The sequence below is a fragment of the Martes martes genome (genome assembly GCF_963455335.1).
Source record: "Martes martes genome assembly, chromosome: 10".
Lineage (NCBI taxonomy): Eukaryota > Metazoa > Chordata > Mammalia > Carnivora > Mustelidae > Martes > Martes martes.
In genome coordinates, this window is record NC_137898.1 from 102,596,475 (window position 1) to 102,612,960 (window position 16,486).

General features: G+C 57.3%; 1 protein-coding gene across 1 annotated transcript in view; it reads right to left on the bottom strand.

Annotated features, from left to right (window-relative positions):
• Positions 1-5,877: 5,877 nt before the first annotated feature.
• The window catches only part of CEP164 (centrosomal protein 164), a 60,883-nt gene continuing 50,274 nt past the window's right edge, over positions 5,878-16,486 (bottom strand). Inside the window, exons 16-31 of the mRNA XM_080817048.1 lie at positions 15,976-16,053; positions 15,620-15,751; positions 15,219-15,341; positions 14,010-14,153; positions 13,495-13,578; positions 13,289-13,357; positions 12,789-12,964; positions 12,419-12,545; positions 12,081-12,148; positions 11,434-11,632; positions 10,505-10,612; positions 9,844-9,988; positions 9,046-9,396; positions 8,371-8,437; positions 7,397-7,525; positions 5,878-7,219 (exon numbers count right to left, since the gene is read on the bottom strand). Coding sequence (XP_080673174.1) covers positions 7,123-7,219; positions 7,397-7,525; positions 8,371-8,437; positions 9,046-9,396; positions 9,844-9,988; positions 10,505-10,612; positions 11,434-11,632; positions 12,081-12,148; positions 12,419-12,545; positions 12,789-12,964; positions 13,289-13,357; positions 13,495-13,578; positions 14,010-14,153; positions 15,219-15,341; positions 15,620-15,751; positions 15,976-16,053 — 2,097 coding nt within the window. The 3' untranslated portion in view covers positions 5,878-7,122. The remainder of the gene's footprint in view (positions 7,220-7,396; positions 7,526-8,370; positions 8,438-9,045; positions 9,397-9,843; positions 9,989-10,504; positions 10,613-11,433; positions 11,633-12,080; positions 12,149-12,418; positions 12,546-12,788; positions 12,965-13,288; positions 13,358-13,494; positions 13,579-14,009; positions 14,154-15,218; positions 15,342-15,619; positions 15,752-15,975; positions 16,054-16,486) is intronic.

A 16,486-nucleotide genomic window follows, 5' to 3' on the forward strand; every position in this document is an offset into this window, starting at 1 on the left:
CCGGACAACTGTAGTTGAAGTAGGTATAGACCAGGGAGGTCCTGGGGCTCCCTGCATATAGGGGACCCTGGGAGGACAGCTGCAACTAAAATGGGCACAAGGCAGGATTGTCCCAAGGTGCTCAGCACAGGGGTACCTGTAAGGGTAATTGGAGCTAAAATGGTGCAGGCCTGGGGTCTTCTGGGGTGCTCTGTGCCTCTATAACCTTGCTGCACCGACTAGAGCTGTAGTGAGCCCTGGCCAGAGGTCTACATGTGCTGCACTGGAGCCACCTTGGTGGGATGCCTGGGGCTGGTGTGGGTTAGGGCCCTGGTGCTTGCTAAGGGGGTCAGCCAGCTAGAGTGCCCAGACTTCGCTCCTGTCCATGCTATCAAGACTAAGGGGAAACAAGACAGTGATGTCATAAGCCCCTGTCCACCCAGAGAGTGCACCAACAGCTCTCCAGCCATTTGGCAAGGTCCTAGGGGTGATTCCTTTATTCTAGTTGCCCTTTTAAACTGCAACTTTTTTTTCCTGTGCCCCAGTGCAGATGTATCTGCTCCAAGTCCCTCCGTCCTAACCCTCCCCTCTGCAGTTCGCGAAGTCGGCGGTGGAGACTCCCTTTGTGATTGTCTCTCTTCTCTCTTGCCATTCTCTGTATGGTTTACCCTTGCTTGTGCAGAAGCTGTTCAGCCAGCCCCCAGTTCTTCAGAAGGAATCGCTCTGTAAATAGTGTGGATTTAGTGTGTCCGTGGAGCAGGTGAGTTCAAGGGCTTCCAACATCGCCGTCCTAGACCGGAACTCTGTTGGTAACTTTAAAACCCTCGTTGTAAGTGAATTATTCACCACCTTTACTACATTACAGAATCTGACTTTGACTATATACTTACGATTATCACTGGATTTTACAATGTCTTATGTTTTTATGATGTTAATTAGTGTCCTTTTATTTCCACTCAAAGAATTCCCTCTCTCATTTCTCGGAAGGCACATCTGTTGGTGAACCCCTCAACTCCTGTTTGGGAAAGTCTCGTTCCCTCCTTCATTTGCGAAGAAGAGCTTCACTACGTACAGTTTTTTTGTTTGATAGTTTTTTTCCTTTCAAAGTTTTGAATATGCCATCCTGTTCTCTTCTGGCCTGAAATTTTTCTGCTGAGCAGTCTGCCAAAAAGCCTTATAGACGGTCACTTGTGTATATTTTGCTCTCACTACTTTTTAAATTCTGTGTTTGGCAGGGAGTCTGCTTGGGATTCTCTCTCTCTCCTCGTCTGCCCCTCCCCCCACCAGGAGCACATGTGCACGTGCTCCCTCTCTCTCTCAAATCATTTTTAAAAATTAAATACAATTCTGTGCTTAGCATTTAGTAATTTAAGGTCTCTCAGTGTAGCCCTATTTGGGTTCCTATTTGGGGTCCTTTGGGCCTCTTGGATCTGGATATCTTTTTCTTTCCCAAGTTTAGGAACTTTTCAGTTATTATTGCTTTATTTTTTTAAAGATTTTATTTATTTATCTGATAGAGACACAGCAGGAGCGGGAACATAAGCAGGGGGAGTGGGAGCAGGGGGAAGCAGGCTTCCCGCTGAGCAGGGAGCCAGATGCCGGGCTCGATCCCAGAACCCTGGGATCATGACCTGAGTTAAAGGCAGACACTTAACAACTGAGTCACCCAGGAGCCCCTATTATTGCTTTAAATGTAGTTTCTGTCCCTCTTCTTCTAGAATTCCCATAATGTGAATATTGTTTCCTGTCACTGTATCCTATAAGCCCCACTGGCTTTCTTCAGTCTTTTTCATTCTTTTTTCTTTTTGTTCCTTTGACCAGATAATTTCAAATGTCCCATCTTCCAAGTTGCTGATTCTTCTTCTGCCTGTTTGGGTCTGCTTTCGAAGCCCTGACTGAATTCTTCAGTGCAATTATTGTATTTTTTCAGTCCTAGGATTTGTTGGTTTGGTTTTGTTTTGTTTTGTTTTGTTTTGATGGCTTTTGCTTCTTTGTTGAACTTCTAGTTCTGTTCATGAACTGTTTTCCTAATTTTAGTTGTGTACATGTTCTTGTAGATCATTAAACTACTTTAAAAGGATTATGCAGAATTCTTTGACAGTTCCTAGATCTACATTTCTTTAGAGTAAGTTATTAAGCTTTCTTTGTTTCCTTTGGTTGTATCACATCTGTCTGATGTTCATGATCCTTGATTCCTTATATTGGTTGTCTGCATTTGAGTAAATGGTCTCTGTTTCCAGACTTTGCAGGTTTGCTTTGGCAGAAACAGTATTTCAAAGGTCAGCTCAGTTTGGGATTCTGGACAAATCTACTGGTAACGGCTTGGGTAGATGAAGCCTGCTATTAGGGTCTGTTTTTGGACAAGGCAACTGTTTAAGCTCTGAGATCAAGGGCGCTGGGTATACCACTGGCTGAAAGCAGCTGGACAGGACTGCTGGCTTGGTCCCTGCCCAAGTGAGGCCATAGGATGAGCTCCATGGTTGCCTAAATTGTAAGGCTATCAATTTGCTTCCCTGCCCTGGCCGGGCAGCAGGACAGTACCCAAGGCCTGCGTGGTTCACAGTCTTGGGACCCGAATCAGACAAGAGTGTGCTTTGAATATCCTGGTCAGATGAGGCCACCGATTTTGCTCTGCAGACAGGGAAAGCCACAGGCTACGCTCTCTGTTCAAGTGCCACTGTAAACTGGGCTGCTGGGCGGGCGGTGCAGCTTCCTCTGTGTTCTGGTAAAGCTCCTTAGTCACATGGGCTGCAGGGTGTTCTACGAATTTCGTTTCCCTGCCGAGGCGCAGTGGGAGAAGCAGCTCCAAGGCCGTGAAGGCTCTTTGCGGTCCCGACTCAAGCTGGCCCATGTCCCCACTTTGCTGACCGAACAGGGCCACAGGCTTTGCTCTAGGGGTGGTTGGCTCTGCACACTTGTCTCTTGGCCCAAGTGTGGCTGGGTTATGCAGAAGATTCCAGGTGTTCTTACCAGCCCCTCCTATCAGATGGGGCCAAGGACCGTGCTCCGTAGCAAGTGCAGCCACAATTCAGCTTCTCCAGCCTCAGTGGGACATGGAGAACCCCCTTTAGGCAATGCTCCAATTTTCCCAAACCAGGCTTTCTAGTCAGGAGGGGCTGGGAGCCACACTCCACAGCTGGTGGGGCTATCAGCAACCCTGCCGCCTGGGCACGGGCAGCCCAGACTACAGAGCCTACAGACTGCTCTTTGAGGAGGAAGACCTGAATCAGGCCAACCTGCACCCCCTGCCTAGTTTCCTGGCCAGACCGTACCACTGACTTGGTTTAGATAAAGCCACTGGTTGGGATTGATTACTAACTACTTGGGCCCTGCAAGTATGAACTTGGTTGGCCAAGATCTAAGTGCTGGTTGTTGGAAATCCTTCCCCACTTGTCACAGACCCCCCCTGCAATCCCCATGGGGCAGAACCACAGTAGGGGCTCCCACCAAGTGACCCACAATGCTGGGGGAACCGGGTGTCTAACCTGAACTCTCCTCCCTTGGAGGCACCGTAGGTGGGGGACCTCTCAGCGTGGTGCTGCCCTGGCCTGGGGTGGGGGCGGTAAGGCCGGCAGGTACCACTTCCCTTACCCTTCCGGGGCAGTCCAGCTCGGTCTCTGTGCTGCAGGTGGTGCTGCAGCCTCGGCACTGTTCTAGGATTCTCTGTGCCGTCTTGTCTGTGAATAGTCGCTAGTTCTAATGAAGGAGCGTGAGGTCAGGAATCTTTGTTGCTATCTTGGTGAGGTCACTGCCCTTACTGCGTGTTGAACACCGTTTTGAGGACATCGTATGGATCAACTTCTTTAATCCTCCCAACCACTTTATGGGCTAGGTCACCCCATTTTACAGACAGGATAATTGAGGCACAGAGAGGCTAAAGTGGGAACTCTTGTTTGACTCATGACCCCTCTGCTTTTAATTGTGAGAGTGGAGCTCCACACACTGTCCCTGCTTCCCACCTCCCAAGAGCAGGCGTCCCTCTCCTCCACCATGGCCCCTCATGGGGCCCTCCGTGGGACATACCTGCTAGAGATGGCGGAGTCCATGGGGGAGGCAGGAGATGCAAAAGGAAAGGAGGAACAAAGGGATTTCCCCGTTCTTCAGGACACTGGTGAGGCTAGGGGCTCAATTTTTTAATCAACACTTCTCCACCCCACCCCCCGCAAAAGGTGGTGGTGGGACCGGAAACCCCCACCAGTCACCCTCCCCACCAGAGCCTACCTTGGGCTACTGGAGGCTTCCCAGCCTCCCTCTGGATAAGAGCAGCTCCCCACCCAAGGCAGCAGCCTGCTTCCCCCCTAGAATGCGGGCTTAGGCTTTGAGCTCTTAACCAGGAGGGACACAGGCCTGGAGAGGACTTGTTCAGGTCAGTTAGACTGTAGGTGCTCCAGCCAAAGGCACACCCAGCTGTCCTCAGGTCAGGGTTATTTCCCCTCCCCAGGCGGCCACTTTGTGTGGAAGTCTGCACGGCAGGGGGGCCGCCATGGCCAACACTGCTCCCTTAAGAAAACAGTGAACATCTCACAAGACAGCTTTGGGAGGTTGTCTGATCCTAGGTTAGGAATGACCCTCACCCCACCAGTAAGGGAAGGAGGTCAAAACACTGCCCCTTCTTTTCTTGTATTTGCATAAAATCTCCAGAAGGAACCTTCAAGGGGAAGACTGGCCAGTGGATGGAGTAACTTTTGTGTCATTTGAATACTGAGCCACAGGAACGTGTAGCCTGTTCAAAATTAGTATCTTTTTTAAAACACTCTTTCCTGAAGCCCCAGGCTGGTGGGCGGGACTAGGTCTTGGTCCTGCTTCTGCCACACCCTGGCTGTAACTTTGGGTAACCCTCATCTCTTTGGGCTATTTCTGCCGCTATAAACAGGAGTGAGCTGAGCAGTCATCTGCAAGGTTCCATTCAGCTACAAAGCTCTGGGATTCTAGACTCCCCAGCTAGATTTTACAGTCTCCGAGGGGTCTTTGGAAAAAGTCCCCCAGTAAAGCTTGGCCCGGGTCCGAGGTTGGGGGGTTTGCTCACTCAGCTAGAAGCCACTCCCTCCCTGGGACACGGGTCTTCAGATCAAGCTGGCCAGGACCGTTGTGTGAGTCAGGAGGACAGAAGGTGCTGACGCTGACCTAGGGGAGCAGGCTCAACACAACTCGGCTTTTAGAGACGCAGAGATCTCGGTTCAAATCCTGGGCGAACCTGAGCTGTAGTCATTTAACCTCTCTGGGCCTGAAGTTCCCCCTCTATAAGATAACAACCAACTTCACAGGTTAAGAGGGTTAAATGAGATAATATTTGAAGAGCACCCGCACACGAAAGATATTGGACAAATGTTACATCTTTCCTCCCTCCCTGCATCAGAGCAGCTAGGCCACTGATGGAAGCTCGGTTAATTTGTATGTTTTAAGTTGGTTTTCTCATGCAAATCCATGAAACATGGCCTTCTCAGTTGGTTCTCCCAGCAATTTTGTCACTACAAACTCAAAAAACTATGTTGGCTGCTCACACCACTGGAGCAGAAAACAAAACCCACCTAACTTTGCCAGCTTGGGCCTCCAGGGGGCTTCGCTGTCATTTGTGTACATGCAGAAAACAATGCACAATGGCCTTTGGGATATGGCAGGGGCAGGACGCAGGATGAGTCTCCAGCTGGTAGGTGGCAGAGTAGGGGTGGGCAGAGAGAGGTGAAGCAAATCAGCACTTCCCGCAGCAGGGACAGGGAGCTCCGGGGTGCACAGAGGGGGCCGGGCTCTGTGCTGGGTGGACACTGGGCTACTTCCTTCAGGACCTCAGCCCCTTCCGGGTCTCCGAGCCTCCGGGTTTCCATCCATACACTGAGATTACAGGCTTGCTGTCAGGAGCAGATGAGAAACCTAGGAGGTGGCCTGTGCATGTTAGTTTTTCGCTTCCTTTATTCTTAAGAGGAAGGAGGCAAAGGCCTTCAAAGAGAAGGAGACACATTCACACAACTGCCTTGTGGCAAATGGACGTGCAGGGATTTAATTGATGTAGAAAACACAGGCTTGTCACAGAGCTGGCTGTCACACGGGCGCTAGCCCCAAAGCACCCAGGGGGAGCCAAATCACATAACGGAATTTTTTCTCTATGGTAGATGATGCCTAAAAAGTGGGCGTGGGGTGGGGTCAAAAGTTTCTTAGACAAAGAAACGAGAGGTAGGCTGGCAGAGACTTGGTGGCTCTGCAGTGGAGAGGCAAGGGCAACCCCAGAGCTTTCAAGACAAACACAGGGGCATTTTATTTAAACGATGGGACAGATGTCTGAGAACATCCACTGCAACCCCCAGGGGAGCCCTCTGACGGGAAGCAGGACTGCAGGGAGCTTGACCCTGTGTGGCCCAGCCCAGAGGAGGGCTGCCAGGGGACAGAAACAAGAACCCACAACTCTCCCCATGGTGGTCCAGAAAGAGAAAACCAAGATATGGACCCAGAGACACCCCAGACTTCTCCTATGGCTTGTTGGCTTCTTGCAAGTTGTGCACTTGTGACCTGAGACTTGAGCTGGGGGTGGGGGGAGGACTCTGGGGAGGAGCCCGAGGGAAGGGAAGGAGCACCCCTGAGGAGAGCATGGAGCCAGCAGAGGGAAGGGAGGCAGCAGAGCGGCTGGGGGCCAACTTCCAGCAACCTCTGGTAGGGCTCTGGGCCCGATCCTGAGATAGAATGCTCAAGAAAGGAGACTTACCAAAAAAAAAAAAAAAGAAAAGGGTCTGATCTCTCTGAGGCTGAGGTATTAGAGATGGGTCCCAGGGTCCAGACATGCCGGGGGGCTTCATCCTGATGAATTAAGGGCCACACGTCCACAACTGCCAGAATCCCGTGCACAGAGAGCCCACAGGCCCTTGGCCTCGGAAGGCAACTCCTAATACCTTGTCCTTGTCCTCCTGCAGGTGCCCGGGCTCGGACACCCCCACGTCAGTGTCGCCTTGTCCAGACAGGAGCTCGAAGGAGGCCACTCTCTTCAGCCTGAGGTACGCGGTCTCAGGGGGTGGGGGGCAGCTCATGGTTTCCAGCGCCGCCCCGGGTTCCTCCAAGTGGGCCAGGCAGCAAGCAGGGCAAGAGAATGCTGTGTCAGGTCCAGAGCGCAGGCGGCTCCGCAGGCACTTGGTCGGGGTGCAGGAGGGGCTCGGGGCCTTAGTAATGATACACCCTCAGTCTGCTGTTCTCATCCAGGCCCAGATGCAGAAGGCCTGAGGTAGCTGCGGGCTTGGGCACCGAAGAGAAGAGATGTCTGGCCACGAGGTGAAGGAAGACTCTGCGGTCAGGTCAGTGAAGTGGGTCCAGGGAAGGGCCAAGGCCCAGACAGGCACCCCCCCTTGGACACCCCCACTGCCCAGGGCACAACCACACCTCTGCTATCCCAGCAACGACAGCAGGAAGGGACCAAGGCTCAGGGATCAAAGGATACAACTTGGGGTCATTCCTGTAATGTTCTAGCCACTTTCGGTTAGCCTCGATCATGCTCTGGAAGTCTGTGCCACCCACCTCAAGGCCGGAGCCATGGGAATGCGCCCGCTGCAGGAGACGCAGCTGCTCGCTGGGAAGGCAGAGGCCAGCATGAGGAGGAGAGAGGAGAGGACGCATGTGTGACACAGCAGACCAGCCTCAAGCCTCTCCCTCCTCCTCTCTGCACACCCCATACACCAGCCATGGCCTCTGCGGGGTGGCTTTAGCAACTCCGAGTTTCCTTTATTGGCAAGAATGCCCTTCTGGAATGACGAGCGTCAGTTCCCCCAAGACAAGGTGGTGAACAGCACCCTCCCCTCCCTCCCCTACGCGAGCACTTCTGATGTCAGGGCTCCCACTTCTGCCTGGTCCCGGCACATCTGATCAGCAAAAGCTTTCCCCTGGTGACTCCAGTACCTGCCCAGTATCCGCTTCAGAGTGGGCCAGGGGGTAAGCGGGGGTGCTTAAGATTGGGCGCCTGTGGTGGGGCGGGGCTACACTTGGCAAGGAAGAAGATGAATAGGAAATTAACAGGTTTAGATAACTGCCCATCTGCCTCTCCCACAGCGTGCCCCTCTCACTCCAGATGTGGCTCAGCGGGAAGAAGGGAGCCTATGAAGCAGACAGCGAGCTCCGTGGCAAAGACAAAAGCCACACTCAAGGGCAGGAGGGGCCAGGCAAGGAGCAGGGTCCTGCCAAGGGTGATTTCTCCCTGCAGTTGCTACCAGGCAGCTTCCTCATAGAGCTGGGCCAGGTGAGACCAGCCGCCCCTGGGACCTCGGCAGGGTAGACTTTTCTCTGACGGTGGTAGAGGCACCTGAGACCCAGGCAGCTTTCCGGGCTCTCTGGGCAATGCGACCAGACTTCTGCTCTGCTGGGAGGCACCGCAAGCAGCAGGCCTGTGTGGTACCACCCTGAGCCCACAGGGAAGCTTACCTGGCAGACACATAACCCAGCCTGTTCTCCAGGGGCGCGGGGCTACTGCTGAGGAATGGTACTCCAGCTGGAAAAGTGGGAGGAAATCATCCAGAAATGGGTTGCAGAAGCCACCCCAGCAGCACGCCTCCTGCCTCCCACAGACAACACGACAGCCCAGGCTTCAGTGGTTGGAGGTGAGAGACAGGAATTTGTAAAATCGAATCTACTTTTTTATTTGGGTTAAGGCAGGGAACAGATATGTAACTTTTGGGCAAAGCTGTATGGCCAGGGGGTTCTGGGCAAAACCCAGAAGTCACAGAGCCAGAGAACCAGACTCCAGGGTGTTATCTGCTCCTCGGTACCCTGAAGCACAGCCCTTAACCTGAGTCTCCGTTTTCTCATCTGTAAGGTGGGGATAAATATTCCTCTCTCAGAGGGTTATTAGAAGGACTCAGGCCTGGCCCCTCACACAAGGCACAAGATGGCAGTTTTTACAATGAGGACAGGAATGACCTTTTAGGTTCTGCTGAGCTCCAGCTCCCATGAGAAAAGCTCCAGGTCAACCATCAAGGCCCACAGAGCCTGTGGCTGCAGGGTTGCAAGCAAGCCTTCCTCCCCATAATGGGATGGGCCATGCCAAAGCAGGCGATGGCAAGGGGCCAGCAAAGGAGGAGAAAGGGACGGGAGGCTTACTTGGGAAATACTTGCGCCACTTCTCCAGCAGGAAGTCGTCCACTGTTTGAGCCATGGAGGAGGACAGCGTGGGGCCCAGCCCGGGGTCCCAGGCCCACTGGGTGGTTGTGGGCTCCACCGGCGGCCAGGCCGAGACCCGGGCCAGGGAGGGGCAGGCGGGCATGGGGGTACTCCTGGGGTTCCGGGGCGGGGCAGGCACTGGCGTGGAAGTGAAGAGCGGCGGCGGCGGCGGCTGGGGGTTGAGAATGCCCAGCATGCTGAGGACGCCATTCAGCTGGCTGCTGATCCGCTGGAGGCTGCTGCTCAGGTAGTGGAAATTGTAGGGCAACGTGGCACTTGCAGTCAGGTTGACTAAAAGGGAGGGAAGGACTCGGCTTCAGGGCCCAGGACGGCCCCAATCACGGCAGCACCCTCCTGGTCTGCCGGACCACAGCCCCTCGGCCCATGGGGACAAGGGGGGCAGCAGAGCTTCTGTGTTCCAGATGGTGCAGAGGGGAAGCTGGCAGAGGGGAGAAAGCCTCTCCAGGGAGGGGGCAAGGAAGGAGGAGGAGATGGCCCTCTACAGACCAGAGCGGCAGAGGGAGAACACCTCTCAGAAGGCACGGGAAGGTCCCTGTGCATTCAGGTAGCTCCGGACCCTTTCTGCCCTATGGGCTGGCAAACCCCCACAGGGTCCTTCCTCCCGAGCGCTCCTGAGGGTCTGCTCCAGATACGGGCTCCCACAGACCCACCCATGCACAGCTGAAGGAGGGAGGCTGCCCCTTGCCCCCCCCCAAGCCCCTCCCTCTCCATGGATACCATGGTCCTCCCCCTGCCGACATTGCCACTCATGGTGAGGCAGGGGGCAGGATTCGGAGCTTGCACTGCTCACGTCGTCCGTGTCACTGAGGTCAAATGTCACCCCCTTCTTGGGGGTCTGTCGCCGAGTGTCCTCATCTAAAGCCTGAGGGGTACAAGCAGCAGTGAGTACTGGCGCTTGCCCTGTGTCTGTCCCCTGTCCATGTGATGGCTGGGGCCTCTCTGGGACCTGAAGTTCTGGGAGGAGGACACGTACAGGCTGCCTTGCAGCACGGGGGAGGGAGGCAGGGGCTAGGAGGACATAGGACCAGAGCCCCTGCCCTGCAGCAAACCCAGGCTTCCCTCCTGCCACCCCCATGCCTCCAGCATCCAGAGCAATGTGGACGAGGCCCCAGAGAAGGGAGGAAAGCCTAGGTGTGTCCATTCCCGACCCACTGCTGACCCCAGGGCCCAGCTCTCCTCAGGAACCACAGTAGGGGCCAGGGCCTCCCGAGAAGCTGCAGCACGAGGCTCCGGGTCTGCTTAGGACCTCTGCGCACAGCCGGCCTCAGCAACCTCAAAGCCACTGCCATCTCGCCAGCCCACAAGCCCTAGCTCTTCCCCCCATGGGACCGAAGAACCACCCCCAGCCCAGGAACAGAAGAGGGAGGCCGCCCCGCACCTCCTCCCGGAGAGAGGACTCCAGCTGATTCAGCTTCTCCTCCTTCTTCTTCAGCAGGTCGTGGCCCTTCCGCATGGCTGACTTCATCTCATCCAGGTGCCTGGTCTCCTGGCGCCAGAGAGAGAGGGGACGACAGACCCGGGGGCTCAGGGAAGGTGCTGGAGTCCCGGCTCTGTGTGCTGTTGGCTGGGTGATGCTGGACAAGGTAGCTCGCAGTGTGGACCGTCCTCTCAAGAGGAGAAACACTACTGTTCCAGGCTCATAAGGATTCAGTGAGGTTAGACTGTTCCAGGCTGAGCCCTGGGCCCGCACCTAACCCGGTCTCAAAGGGTTACTGTCACCCGAGGGTCACTAGTGCCCCTGCTCCCACCGCCCGGCCTCTCAGCATTCAGCAGAGCCGTGAGGGCCCGAGGGCGGCCTGTAGACGGCCCTGGGAAGCCTGCCCCATAGCAGCCCCGAGCACCAACGGAAGTGTAGGGAGCCGGCCCCGGCTGCTGCCGAGACCCTCAGCTGGCTCCCTAAAGTCCTGGCCCAATTCCCAGTGAAAAGGCCATCAGACCGGCGGTTCAGACATCCGCCCCGTGTGCTCAGAAGACTCCCTGATGAACGTCTTTAGTGGGATGGAATGGGCCAACAAAACATGGATGTGCAATTTGAAAAACCTTACTTGTCCTTGTCACCTAGAAAGTGAAGAGGACAATCACCTCTGGTTACTCTGAGGACCGAGAAAGCATCGTGCACGGTGCGCTACCATGTCAGTGTCAGGGGCTCTCATCCTCACGGATATGGATAACCTGCAGACCCTGTCCCGGGGCCCCAGGGCCAATGTGACCACGCTGTGGGGAACCCACAATCACCGGAGGCGACTGGACCCATCCCCCTGACCCAGCACCCCGCAGAACCAGCGGGCTCCCCTCAAGGCTCCCAACCTCCTCCAGGTCCTGGCACACGTCCTCCAGGGCCTTGGTGCCCTTGGCGGCCTCCGGAGCGCGGGCCAGCTCCCGGCGCCAGTGCTGCTGCGCCGCCTTCAGAGCCGACTGCCGCCGCCGCATGGAGCGCGTCTGCCGTACCAGGAACTCCTTGGCACTGCGGAGAGCCATTCCCTCGGCAGAGAGGTAGTGCCGGACGCTGGGGGAGGCCGGGCCAGGGCAGAGGGGTTGGAAAGGGACAGCACATGCACGCTGAGAACCACTCTGGGTCACCTGAGCGCTTGCCCAAGGAGCCCACCCTGAGCACAGACTGCGAGGCCTTCACACTATAGTGTGCAGCCTGCTGCAGGGTCCCTCCAACCTGCCTCTAAAGGGACTGGGCCTGGGGCCTCCAGAGAGATGCCCAGACACTCCCAGCAGGCTGGTCCTCAACCAGAGGGCAGCAGATCCCAGCATGCTGTGCCAGTGGTCACCAAGGGCAGCTTCTTGGCTTGCTAAAGAAATTCCCTCGGTCTCCCAGGTCCTTGGCCCTGAACCAAACCCCAGTGGTGGTCACGGTCAACCCATTTCTGTTCACCCCAGGTCTGTGGTGCAGGCACTCACCCTTTCATGGACTCTAGACCCAAACTAAGGCTATCAGAACTCACCTGTCCAAGGACAAGTTGGTATCCTCCTTGCTCTGGGAGAGAAAAGAGGGTACCTCTTTGGTCTGGTTCTAAGGACACACAGTAAAAAAGGCCCAGTCAACATCCGGTACACCACCGGTTCAAGGGACCCCCAAAGCCTCTCCCAGGGGCCTAAACACAGAAATGCCTCTGGGGGCTGCTGGGCACCATTCTTTTATAGGCATCATTTGATGGCAATGAGGAAGGAGAACTATTAAGGACAGGAGGCTAAGGTGGTAGATAAAGCAAAGCCAGGACCCCTCCAGGAGCCCCGCCCCTGTCCCATCACCCTGTCCCTTCCACGGCACAGAGAAACTCACGGTCCCAAGGGACTTCTTCAGGTCCTCAACGTGGAGGTCTGGCTCAAAACGTGGGGTAGCGCTGCCCTCCTTAGCTTCCAGCTCTTTCAACATGTCCTGCTTCCTCTGAGCTTCAGCCTCCAGGTCACTGTGATGGGGGGGCGGGGGGCAGCAGGTCATGGTGACTGCTGGGGTGGGCTTCCAGCCCTGATCTCAGGAAGGCAGCAGGACGGGGACACTACCAGAGCCGTTCACACCTCTCGCGCCCTACGCCCTGCGAACGCAGCAGAGCCCCTCCACCCAGCTCCACCCCCGCCGGAGCAGCGGGGCCCAGGCGTGTCACTGGCAGGCAAGGGGCAGCAGGCAGGCCAAGTGCAGGGCCCCAGGCCACCTGATATGCTTCTGCAGCCTCCGACTCTGGGTCTGCAGCGCCTCCACCTGGGACTCCAGCTCCGCCCTGCGGGCCCGAAGCTCATCCAGGAGTCTTCGGAGCTGTCGGTTGGACTCTAGCAGGTGCGTGTGCTCCTTCTTTGCCTCCTCCAAGTGCTGGTAGCTGGCTGTGACCTCCTGAAAAGACAGAAGCACCTGGAGACACGTGGGACAAAGGCAGGCAGCGGCAGCACGGGAGCAAGCGTGGACCTCAAGCGCCGTGAAGTCGCTGTGCCGAGGGCAGGAGGCGTGCAGGCTCTGCCACCCTCCATGGCCCCCACCCACGGGGGCCCCCAGCTGGGCTCCTTCCAGGGGGCCATGCTGTCATCCTACCACCAGCGTTTGGAACCCTAAAGCAGGGGACAGAGAGGGTGAGCCAAAGGTGGGATGTTGCGGGGATAGAGGGAGGGAAGGGAAAGGGCACAGGGCGGAGGTGAGGGAGGACAAGGGAGCCAGCCTAACCTCGCTCTCCAGCGCAGCCTGCCTCTGCGCGTCGAGGAGCTGCTGCTGCTCCTTTCGGGCCGTCTCCTCCTGTGGGGGAGGGAAAGAAGTGGGTGTCCAGGCCACCCTAGCTCTAAGGGGCAGGAGGCCCCAAGCTCTCCTAGGAGAGCTACAACTCTAAGGTCCGAGGCCCCTGGAGATCCTATCCTCAACTCCCGCTCTCTCACCTGGAGGCCCAGGTGAGCCAATTTGGCCTTGACATCTTTGGTTCTGGTTTCAAGTTCCACCTCTAAATCTTGGAGTTTCCTTTCCTGCACAGAAATAGGGGGAGTGAAAGATGTAGGTGTAGAGAGAGTGCAAGGCATTAGCCGAGGGGACAGGAGGGAGCTCCGGGCGCCCCCTTCCACAGTACACCCTCCAAGCTAGGCTCGGCCTCATCCCGCTTGCCCTTGAGGCCTCCGTGAAAGCACCACCTTGTGTCTTCCCAGTGGGGGCAAGGAGAGACAAAGCACCCAACCCAGGGTCCTGCGGGCTCTGACCTCCTCTAATCCCAGGGATGTTTGCTGGCCAGAAAACAAAGGAGCACACACGCCCTGGCTGGCGATGGCCCGTGAGACACCCCCACGCCTGAAGCTGTCCAGGCTCTGCTGGCCGTCTGCCCCCCCCACCCCCCTCTCCTGCACGGAGGTGTCCGAGGCGGGCTCACCCACCCTGGTCCCTGGTGACCACCCGGAGCCCCCACCTTCTCCCGGTGCCGACGCTGCAAGTCCTCAAGCTGCCTGTCCTGCATCTGCCTCACAGCCTCCAGTTCTCGCTCGTGGGACCTGCGCAGGCGCTCCAGCTCCCCGGTCAGGTGGCCCAGCAGTTCCGCCCGCTGCTTCCTCTCCTGCCCGGGACGGGAGGCTGCTGGTGGGCAGCGGCAGCGGCCCTCACCCGCCTAAAGCCACAGCCCCTCACGCTGGCAGACTCGGGTCAGGGAGGTCAGGGACCTCAGCGGCTCTCCAGGGCCAGCTCTTCGAGACGGGGAGAGCACGGAGGAGCACCCGGGCCGCCCCCCACGAAAGCCCGCACCCTTCTCTGCCACTGAAGCAGAAGCTGGTCTGAGACCCCCCCCGCCCCCCCCGCCCCCAACAGTGGAAATCTGCCTGTCCTGCTATCCACCATGTACAGCTTCCTCGAGGGAAGAGAGCTCATTAATAAATTATCACTACTCTTGAGCAAGGTCTGCATCGGTCTGGAAAGGGAGCCTGCGACCTTTTATCACAGACCAGCTACTTCTGTGTGGGAAAAGACCATCCGGACAGGCTGGGACATGGGTTCCAGGTACTGGAACAGGAGCCTAGAAACCCTGGGCTGAGGCCCAGCTGCGAGCCAAAGTGAGGCCCCACCGCCGCCCCTGTTCACCCTGTGAGCCAGCGCACCTACGGGGGAGGCTGAAGAGGGGCCGATCAGACCCAAGGAGGGTCAGGCTCTTGCCAGTCTGTGTGTGCTGGGAAGTCTGGTTAACCCTGATGGCTCGGTGTCGGGCTGGTTAAAGCCAAAGGCTTTGGGGTCAGACAATCGGGGCTTGAATCTCAGCTCCGCGACTTACTAGCCTGGAGCTCTTGGGAAAGGTGCTTATGCTCCAAGTCTCCGTTCCACTTTCAGACTAGAGGTCTCGATAGTCCGCACCTCCTCGGTGCCCTGGGAGGACTAAATGAATCCGCACCCATCAGGGGCTGAGAACAGTGCTAACATGGGGTAGGAACTCAGTACCTGCGGGCCCAGCCGCTCAGGGAAGAAAGAGCGCCGGTCTGCTGCGGCTGCTGGAGTAAACTGGCCGTCAGGACTGCACCAGTGTAGGCCAGCCAGCTGCCGGGGACCACAGGGCATGTGTGCGTGTGCGCATGTGCCATGTCTGTGCGTGTGCATGCATGGGCCGTGTCTGTGCACGGGGGCAGGAGCAAGTCACCTCGGCTTCGTACTGCTCTCTGGCTTCAGCCACCACCTGCTGGTGCTCCTCCTTCATCCTGTCCATCTTCCTCTCGTGTTCCCTCTCCACCTCCTGGCGCTTCTCTCGCAGGAGGCCGCTGAGCTGCAGGGTAGGCAGCGGGGATGCGACATGCAGGCGCGAGGAGGGGCCAAGCACATGGGGACCGAGGCACTGAAAGGGGGAGCACATGCACCCCTCCACACTCAAGCCCGGGGGCACGGGGCTGGAGAAGCACCCGGCTCGAGGGAGCGGAGGCACAGAAATGCAACCAGAAGACCCAGTCCCCGCTGCACCTTCCAAAGCAGAGCTGGGTCTGCAGGGCCAGGACGGAGCACCCAGGACAGGCACACGTGAGGTCGAGGGAGCCCGGCAGCACTTACCTCTTGCTCATATTCGAGCACGTGGTGAGCCCTCTGATGAGCCCTCTGCTCCGCCCGACCGAGGCTCTCCTGCAGCTGGGCCGCCTCTTTCTGCTGGGCTTCCTCCATCTTCCTCTGTAGGCTGGAGACAACCTGAGGAGGCCCCAGCACAGGGGACGGGACACTCAGCGCCACGGAGCAGCCTCAGGGACTCCCCTGCTGGGGGCCCGGCACCCAACCCAGGGGGGTTTCGGGGGCAAGGAGGCTCCTGCCCCAGTCGCAGGCCTGGGGTCGAGTTCTGCCCACCAGCAGCAAAGGGGCCGTGAGGGAGCAGGATGCAGGCTCTGCCAGGCAGCCCAGGGCCGGCTGCATCTCACCTCCCTGTGCTTGGCCTCCAGCGAGGAAGACAGCCGCTCCAGCTCGGCCCTGTGCTCCCTCTCCAGCGCTGCCGCTGCCTGGGGAGCAACAGGGGGCCTGTGAGGGGCGCAGGGCAGGGAAGCCTGGCCGGGCACGGACCCCAGAGGGAGGAAGACCATGCGTGACTCCCTTCCAGCTAAAGGGCCAAGGGGAAGCACGGACACATCTTTGTTCCCCCAGAATAACTCCGTCCCTAAAGGTTACAACTAGCAAATGAACAGGAAATGAAGGCCAGAGTGGAGGGCCATTTCAATAAGCCTCAGGTCACCACTCCCAAGCCACTGCCCCTGGGCTAGGCCCCAAATGCACAGGTCATACTTAGGCCTCCGAGGGCCTGAGGCTGTGAGGGCTGGAGGTCCAGCACAATCTGCCCGAGCACCTGTGCAACAGGCACACCCTCCCCCACCTGCACTCTCTCCTTATCTAGCAAAAAAGTTCCAAGTGGCCGGACTGTTCCTTACTTCCTTCTCT